Here is an 8,544-nt window from a genome sequence, read left to right as displayed (position 1 = left end):
TTATTTTTTTCTTCTCCTTTCTCCTTCTTCTTCTTCTTCTCCTTTCTCCTTCTTCTTCTTCTCCTTTCTCCTTCTTCTTCTTCTCCTTTCTCCTTCTTCATCTTCTCCTTTCTCCTTCTTCTTCTTCTCATTTTCTCCTTTACTAAACAGGAAACTAACCTAACTAAACCTAAACTAAAACTGAACCTAAACTAAAACTAAGCCAAAACCTCACTAAAACATATAACTAATTAGACAAAAACTATTAAAAAAAGAAGAAAAAAACTAACCGAAAGGGGGAGGAGGGCCGCAGGGGGAGGAGAGGCCGCAGGGGGAGGAGGGCAGCAGGGGGAGGAGGGCCACAGGGGGAGGAGGGGGCACGGTGAGGGGCGCAAGGAGGGCAGCGGCGGTGGGGTGGGGCGCTGGGGTGGGGGTGGCGTCGGCGGCAGCGGCGGTGGGGCGGCGGCGGTGGGGTGTGGCGGCGGCACTGGGGTGGGGGCGGCGGCGGCGCTGGGGGTCGGGCGAGGCTGCGGTGAGGGAGAGTGGAGAGAGTGTAGAGAGTGGGAGAGAGGAGGGCGCGACGACCGTTATCGTTAGGTGTCCATCCACTTTGCCGTCTGCCGCAGACGGCAAAGGAAGAGAAGGCAGACGACAAAGGGGTGGGGTGGGCGCGGGTGGGGTGGGGCAAAGAGGTGGGTGATGGCGTTAGCTTTGCCGTCTGCCTTCTCTTCCTATGCCGTCTGTGGGCGGACGGCAAAGAGGTGGCTGATGGCAAATAGGTATTTTGCCATCAGCCACCTCTTTGTCGTCTGTTTTCCTGAAGCTGATGGCAAATATGTTCTTTGCCGTCTGCTGGTTGATGGCAAAGATTTGGCAGACGGCAAATAAAGGAATTCTAGTAGTGCATGAACCTAGCTCATGATGCCACTCTTGGGGAATGTTGGATGGGAAACAAAAAATTTCCTACGCACACGAAGACCTATCATGGTGATGTCCATCTACGAGAGGAGATTTGGATCTACGTACCCATGTAGATCGCACAGCAGGAAGCATTAAGAAACGTGGTTGATGTAGTGGAACGTCTTCACGTCCCTCGATCAGCCCCATGAACCGTCCCACAAACCATCCCGCGATTTGTCCCACGATCTGTTCCATTTAGTGCCGAATGGATGGCACCTCCGTGTTCAGCACACGTACAGCTCGACGATGATCTCGGCCTTCTTGATCCAGCAAGAAAGACAGAGAAGTACATGAGTTCTCCGGCAGCTTGGCGGCGCTCCAGTGGTGGTGATGATCTACTCCTGCAGGGCTCCACCCGAGCTCCGCAGAAATACGATCTAGAAGAATAACTATGGTGTCTATATCTGAGTTGCACATGGAAAAAGTTGTCTCAAATAAGCCCTAAATCACCACTATATATAGGAGGGAGGGGGAGGAGGCTTTCCTTGAGGACCAAGTCCCCGAGGGGGCGCCGGCCAGGAGGAGAGTAGGATTCCTACTCCAATCCTACTCAAAATAGGATTGGAAAGTGGAGTCCTTCTCTTCCTTCCCACCTCCCCTTTCTTCTTTGGTTTTCTTCTTATGGCGCCAAGGCCCTCTTGGGCTGTCCCACCAGCCCACTAAGGGGTTGGTGAGCCACGCCTAGGTCCATTGGGCTTCCCCCAGGTGGGTTGCCCCCCTCCCGGTGAACTTTCAGAACCCATTCGTGACTCCCGGTACATTCCCGGTAATGCCTGAAAACCTTTCGGTAACCAAATGAAGCCATCCTATATATCAATCTTTGTTTCTGGACCATTCCAGAAACCCTCGTGACGTTCGTGATCTCATCCAGCACTCCGAACAACATTCGGAAACCACACATATAACTCAACTATACTAAAACATCATCGAACCTTAAGTGTGCAGACCCTGCGGGTTCGAGAATATGTAGACATGCCCCGAGGCACTCCTCGGTAAATATCCAATAGCGGGACCTGGATTCCCCTATTGGATCCTACATATTCTCCGAAGATCTTATCGGTTGAACCTCAGTGTCAAGGATTCATATAATCCCGTATGTCATTCCCTTTGTCCTTCGGTATGTTACTTGCCGAGATTTGATCATCGGTATCCGCATACCTATTTCAATCTCGTTACCGGCAAGTCTCTTTACTCATTCTGTAATACAAGATCCCGTGATTTACACTTAATCACATTGCTTGCAAGGCTTGTGTGTGATGTTGTATTACCGAGTGGGCCCCGAGATACCTCTCCGTCACACGGAGTGACAAATCTCAGTCTTGATCCATACTAACTCAACGGACACCTTCGGAGATACCTGTAGAGCACCTTTATAGTCATCCAGTTACGTTGCGACGTTTGATGCACACAAGGTATTCCTCCCGTGCTAGTGAGTTATATGATCTCATGGTCATAGGAACAAATACTTGACACGCATAAAACAATAGCAATAAAACGACACGATCAATATGTTACATTCATAGTTTGGGTCTTGTCCATCACATGATTCTCCTAATGATGTGATCTCGTTATCAAGTGAGAACACTTGTCTATGGTTAGGAAACCTTGTCCATCTTTGATCAGCAAGCTAGTCAACTAGAGGCTTACTAGGGACAGTGTTTTGTCTATGTATCCACACATGTATTTGAGTTTCCAATCAATACAATTATAGCATGGATAATAAACGATTATCACGAACTAAGAAATATAATAATAATTAATTTATTATTGCCTCTAGGGCATATATCCAACACCTCCCCGTGGGTGCCGCGCCAATCACCGATTCGTTTCCCATCATCGCCGCGGCCGCTCCATCACTTTTCGTCGCACCTGTTCCCCCTGCCGACCGTGGTAGAGGCGGCATATTTTCTCCTCCCTGACTTGATTTCGCCGTCGGTGAGACGAAGAAGAAATCCATGACCGGTCATGGACATGGAGGAGCCATCGTCCAGAAACCACCATCTAGGTCAAAGAAGGCGATCACAGCGGCTGGTGCAGCAGCGGCGTCTAAGACGGCTGTGGCCGCGACACCATCCATCACGACTAGTCAGCGGATGAGAGGAGGGCCGCTGCCGAGGAGCACAAGGTGGAGATGAAAGAGAGGAAGTTGGTGGCCGAGGAGCGCAAACTTGAGGAGAGAGAACAAAAGTTTATGTTCTTGTATACAAGTGGTATGGATGCGAAGTAGAAGGCATATATTGATCTTTTTCGTGATAAAATGTTGGCAAAGAAACAAATGAGCATGATGAACATGATGGGAGGAGCCTATGGTGCACAAATGGGAGGGGGTATGAATGCCACTATGGGTGGATACATGAACATGATGGGAGGAGGTATGAATGTCGGGATGGGAGGATACGACTATGGTGGATATGTAGGTGGCAATGTGACTCCCAATGTTGCTACGACAATGGATGGTTCGGGGATTGTGCAAGAAGAGAAAGATAGAAATGGAGACAAGGAGAAGACCGACGAACAAGAAGATGATGTTTGAGTGCCATTTATTTATCTATTTTATCGTTTAAATACAGACTTTTCTTTGAAACACTTTCAGCTCTATGTTTATGTGAATTATTTTGGTGTGATACACTTTATTTGTGGTTGAAATATGTATTTTGTGTTCAATTATATATTTGTTTGATAAAGTTTAGTACAAAATGGGTGCGGCTTCCGCGCGGCTGCTCTTTATTTTACATCACCTATTGGAAACATTGTGCCCTATTTTACATCACCTATTGAAGTTGGACACTTTCGATGCCCTAAAAACACGTTTTTGGTGATGTATATTTTACATCACCGTGTTTTTGGCCTTCTATTTTATATCACCTATTGGAGATGTTCTAATACCTGTGCCACTCCACTTCCATTCTATATGCGCATTGTCCTTGTTACAAAAAGCCAGTCATGTTGACTTTGCGATAGTTCTATGAATGTCCCACAAAGCCACATAGAGGAACACTACATTGACGATCTTGTCAGTGCAATGCCGATTTTCCTGGGATTCGAGGACATTAGGGGTTATCGTGCTTCAGTGGCGTTAGTACATCAGTGAAAGGGGAGAAGTTGAGTGGTTCAGGTGAGGGAGAGAGAGAAACGACACAACAATGCTAGTCAATGGATCGACTGGTACATGTACGAAACTAGAGAGGCGAAAGTAAGTAGGAAATAGGATTTGGAAAAGACTATTCATGCTATTGAGTGACTCTCCAAGGTTCTGGATGTAAAATGTTCCAGCTGCTTGTCGTGTGAACCATCTAGTGAGGGCCGGGCCGGCAAAATCCGAGGCCCTAAACGAAACTAAAAAAATAGAGCCTATCTTACTTTAGAAAATGAACTACCTTGGCATGCTTAATCTGAGCTGCAGCAGGCGGGGCGCTATCGACATCCTTGGGCTTGAGCACCACAGGCAAAGCGATCGGCTTTGGAGGCGGCTTGGCTGGTTCGGCAGCGGCACCACCGGCGTTGCAGTTGCTGTTGGGCGGAGGCGGCTCTAGGACGTCCGGGAGGACTCCCGAGGAGTCGGAGGAGCGGCGCCCCTCGTCGTTGTCGTAGTCGGTTGGTGGGGGCTGGACGATGATGGCCTCCGCGGCGAGGACGACACTACAGGCGTGGACAGGCGGCGCAACTCCTATGGGCGCATCTGTGACTGCCGCTCAGGATCGATCTATTGCTGTAGCGATCTGATCAAGCAGTTTATTTTTCCGTTTCCGATCGAGCGACTAGGCCCAGCTCTAGCGTCCAGCGGCCCATTGTGGCATAGCGTAGGATTTTTTGCGGGTCCCTCAAAATTATGGGCCCGTCCTCTCATCAAGCGCACATAAACCACCACTAAATACAACACCGAGAAAATATAAAAGGTCTCCAAAAACAATGCCTCCAAGAAAAAAACAGAGCACAACCGCCGTTGTTGCCCGATCCAAGATCTTAGGTTTTCACCCTCAAGAAGTCCGAGCTCTCAAAACAATACCTTCACCAAAGCAATTGCGAGGCACAAACAATGAAGGCTAGACCTTATATTTTCATCCTCGAAGTCCTCGCTTGGCACCCGAGGAGCACCATCAAAAATAAATTCCTCTAGTGTTGCCGCCCCCAGTTGACACTGCTGCTCGTGAGATCTTATGATCTCAGCTACCATGATCTTCTCCATGGCTGCCTATATCATAGAAACCGAGAGGCCGACATGTCCCATGGTGTTAACATACAACAGAGCTTCACGTCACACCTTTATGGAACCTCGTAGGCTGAAATAGCGGTGCATGACCGAATTCTATCCGATCCAGATATATCTTGGGCAAGATCTCCGATGGCAGTTTGGAAACACATATATGTCGAGATCAAGGAGGGCCAATCATACATGATGTTCAGGAGCTAGAGAACAAAAGACAGATCATCTTCGCCGAGGTGCGCTCATAGAGCCCAGCCACCACCAGATCATGATCGCACAAATGATGCAAGAGATAAGTCTGCCCCACCATTGGAAGCCCCTGGATCTAGAAGTCAAGCAACACTCGATCCAACACAAAACCTCGCGAGAATCCACAACCACACCTCATCACCGCCGACGACCATCGATCATCATACGCCCGAACACCGATGTACGTGCTCACTGCATTCCCACTCCGGGACCAAGATTTGCACTTGACTAGGGATCCAAGACTCCTTGCCAATGGCTTGGCGACATGAAGACTCTGTCAAGGCTTAATGGCACAAGGCGGTGAATGGTGGATGTTCTAACTAGAAGGCCATCGCTTCCTTGCTGATGCTCGTCTCATGAGAAGATTGGAAAGAGCAAAATGCAAGAATTTTTCGCAACTCTGCAACCCCGATCGCCATTGTTGTTGCGGAAATCGATGAGGAGGCTCATCTTTTGGCGTTGGCATGAGCCAAGCACTTGAGTTTTATTACGTTGCTAGAGTAGCCCCTTTGAATTCTCTTTTGTCGCATTGCGGCTTTTGTCTAAACATTTTTTTTCAATCAACAAAAATGATAGTTCTTTTCCTTGTTTGTCCAGAAAAAGATCAGTTTATGAGCAGAACCACTCAATATATTAACCTTAATAACAGAGAGATTGAACTGCCCTGTGTTCAGATGTATGATCCCCAAAAGGAAACATAATCCATCAATTATTATCACCATCCGGCAAGACCATCCGATTCTTGCCGATGGCATCATCATCAGCACGATCAAAGTCGGCCGTAGACATCGTTGTCTGCCTCGAGGCCCAGGTCTTGACACGCCTTGAGGGGATATCCCTTGGACGCCTTGCAGATGTAAGCTTCGAAGTTCCGGTAATTCTGATACGGACACAAGATTGATTCAAGGACTAGCTTATGCACATATATATATATGGTAAAATTCAGAGATGAAACAGTCCCTTACGTCGAGGAGCGGCTTGCCGTCGATAACCACCCACGGAACGAACTGGTGAGGCGGCACGAGCTCATGTGTCTGTCTCCCGTACTCGAGCGAAAGCTGGATGGAAGATGCAAAATGCCAACACTGGTTTAGCAATTCAGCATGTAAAAATGTATGTGGATGACGCAACAAACCCAGATACAAAGGGGGACGGACATTGTGGCCACGCTCGCCCTTGTAGCACTCCGTGACTGCCTTGGGATCAAGCCCCTGTTTCTGGAAGCACGACTCCCACTCCCGGTGCTTGTTCTTCATCACCAGGTCCGACACGCAGTAAATGAAACCGAGATGCACTTTCTGCATAAAAAAACAGCTATCAAATTCAAGAGTCGCTGTAGTCAAAACCTCAAGCCTCGGGCTCGGAGCAAAAAGGCCAAGTTTGGACGGAGAATTCTCCCTTACGATTTACGAAGATGTCATTGTTAACTCTCTCGGTTGTAATACTATTAAGAAAAATTCTCGTTATCGTTATTGTATCGTGCTGATAGTGCACGCAGGACGCAGCCGTAATAATACAAGGGTGCTTGGATATGTTTTAGTCACATGACTAAAAGTAGTGGGACTAAAACTTGCTATCCTCACCCATGCTTGGATCCAAATACTAAAGAGACTAAAATCAAGTTAATGAGCATTTATTATCCTTCAAACCCTTCAATCCAGAACTCGACTCTGTTAAAGAAGAGGAGTTAAATGAGGAGAGAGAGGACTAATCCACATTTTAGTAAGGATATCCTTGACAAATTAGTCTTAAGACTAGTTTTAACCCTCTTTAGTCAGGGGTGGTTGAACTTTAGTCTCTTAAAAAGATTATTTTTAGTCAGACTAAAATAAGTCTTTTGGATCCAAGCACCCTTGTTGAATCATTGTTAACTCTTTCGGTTGTAATACTATTAAGAAAAATTCTCGTTGTCGTTATTGTATCATGCGTTATTGTATCGTGCTGATAGTGCACGCAGGACGCAGCCGCAATAATACGTTGGGTGGTGAAGCTGCGAGTAGAGATTAAGATGAGGTGTGAATAAGTTACCACATCCGGCCATGCTTCGATGGCGCATGCCTCCACGGTGTTCAGAAGGCATTCCTCGGGGCCATGCTGCAACAAACCATGAAACCAATATCCCAACGTTAGTACGGGCATCAGCACCCTGCACCTCCAAACAGCTCAATAGCATCAGTAATTAACTGAAGAGACTGGATCCGCGTGTCCGAAACGGAATGAGAAACGTGTGCTATGGCCTATGATTATGAAGAAGGAAAGGAGAGCAGAGTTGTGCTGGGGGCGCGGGGACACCTGACAGGAGATGGTGCCGTCGCTGCCGACCACGGCGTTGCCATAGGGTACGAGGGTGAGGTCGGCGGCGTCGAGTAGGCCGTCCCTGTAGGCCTTGACGAGGTGGTTCGCCACGAAGCGGATCGAGAAGGGGCACAGCGACTCGTAGTAGATCGCCACGTGCACCTTCTCGCTGCCAGTCGCGACGTCGCCGGCGGTCGCCGCGGAGGTGGTGGAAAGAAGCTGGAGGAGCGCTGCGAGGAGCATGAAATGGAGGAGGCCTGGCGCCATGGTGTTCGCTCAACCGAAACCGATCGAGCAATGCGCGGAGGATGCGGTGGCGAAGGTCACCGCGGGTGATGTGATGCTTGTAGTGAGAGGAGGAGATTCACAAAGGGGGGCCTTTAAAGAAGGTGACCAGCGGCAACCGGGTGGCCGCGTGTGCAGCGGGGTGCTGGAAAAAAGTGTACAAGTTTGCTGCAGTGTCACGATGGACTTACTCTCTAACTGAAAGTCCATCTAGAAAATAGTTTTAGATTGACAAGCTGACGTATTTCCCAGGATATGTACGTACATATGCGATCAAGATAGGGTTAGCGTGAATTTGCTGTTCATCTTTGTTTTTCTTTTTTCACTTGAACTTGTTGAACTCTGCCCTCACGAGAACCCTCTTATACTTTGTACTCTGTGTGTATTCGTCCGCACGATGGTTTTGTGTGTGTGATTTAAACTTGTGTCAGACCATATGGCTGTGGTGATTAGCGTTGATTTGAGACGCATGATGTTTAAAACCATGCCATCAGAGTACGTACATGGTACTTGATCCCCTAGACAACTATTTTCTCGATCTTAAAATAAGTGACTTAAAAATTATTTAATTT

General features: G+C 48.0%; 1 protein-coding gene across 1 annotated transcript; it reads right to left on the bottom strand.

The window, feature by feature from the left end:
- Positions 1-6,000: 6,000 nt before the first annotated feature.
- Positions 6,001-8,052, bottom strand: LOC123446595 (gamma-interferon-responsive lysosomal thiol protein-like). Its single transcript, XM_045123172.1, has 5 exons — positions 7,685-8,052; positions 7,421-7,486; positions 6,550-6,690; positions 6,358-6,450; positions 6,001-6,272 (listed from the first exon to the last, which is right to left on the bottom strand). Exons 1-5 carry the CDS (start codon positions 7,952-7,954, stop codon positions 6,162-6,164), a joined length of 681 nt encoding a protein of 226 aa, XP_044979107.1. The 5' UTR covers positions 7,955-8,052; the 3' UTR covers positions 6,001-6,161.
- Positions 8,053-8,544: the final 492 nt, after the last annotated feature.

Source organism: Hordeum vulgare, chromosome 4H, assembly GCF_904849725.1.
Source record: "Hordeum vulgare subsp. vulgare chromosome 4H, MorexV3_pseudomolecules_assembly, whole genome shotgun sequence".
NCBI classification, from domain to species: domain Eukaryota; kingdom Viridiplantae; phylum Streptophyta; class Magnoliopsida; order Poales; family Poaceae; genus Hordeum; species Hordeum vulgare.
Note: the sequence above shows the minus strand (reverse complement) of the source record. Positions and strands in the feature narration are given on the sequence as shown.

Bases quoted from the DNA above. Each gene is read 5' to 3' on its own strand.
- LOC123446595 (XM_045123172.1), bottom strand. From the start codon at position 7,954: ATGGCGCCAGGCCTCCTCCATTTCATGCTCCTCGCAGCGCTCCTCCAG. The intron at 6,691-7,420 runs GTAACTTATTCA...TTTTTTATGCAG, and splicing joins TCGAAGCATGGCCGGATGTG to AAAGTGCATCTCGGTTTCAT. The intron at 6,273-6,357 runs GTAAGGGACTGT...TGTCCGTATCAG, and splicing joins ACGGCAAGCCGCTCCTCGAC to AATTACCGGAACTTCGAAGC.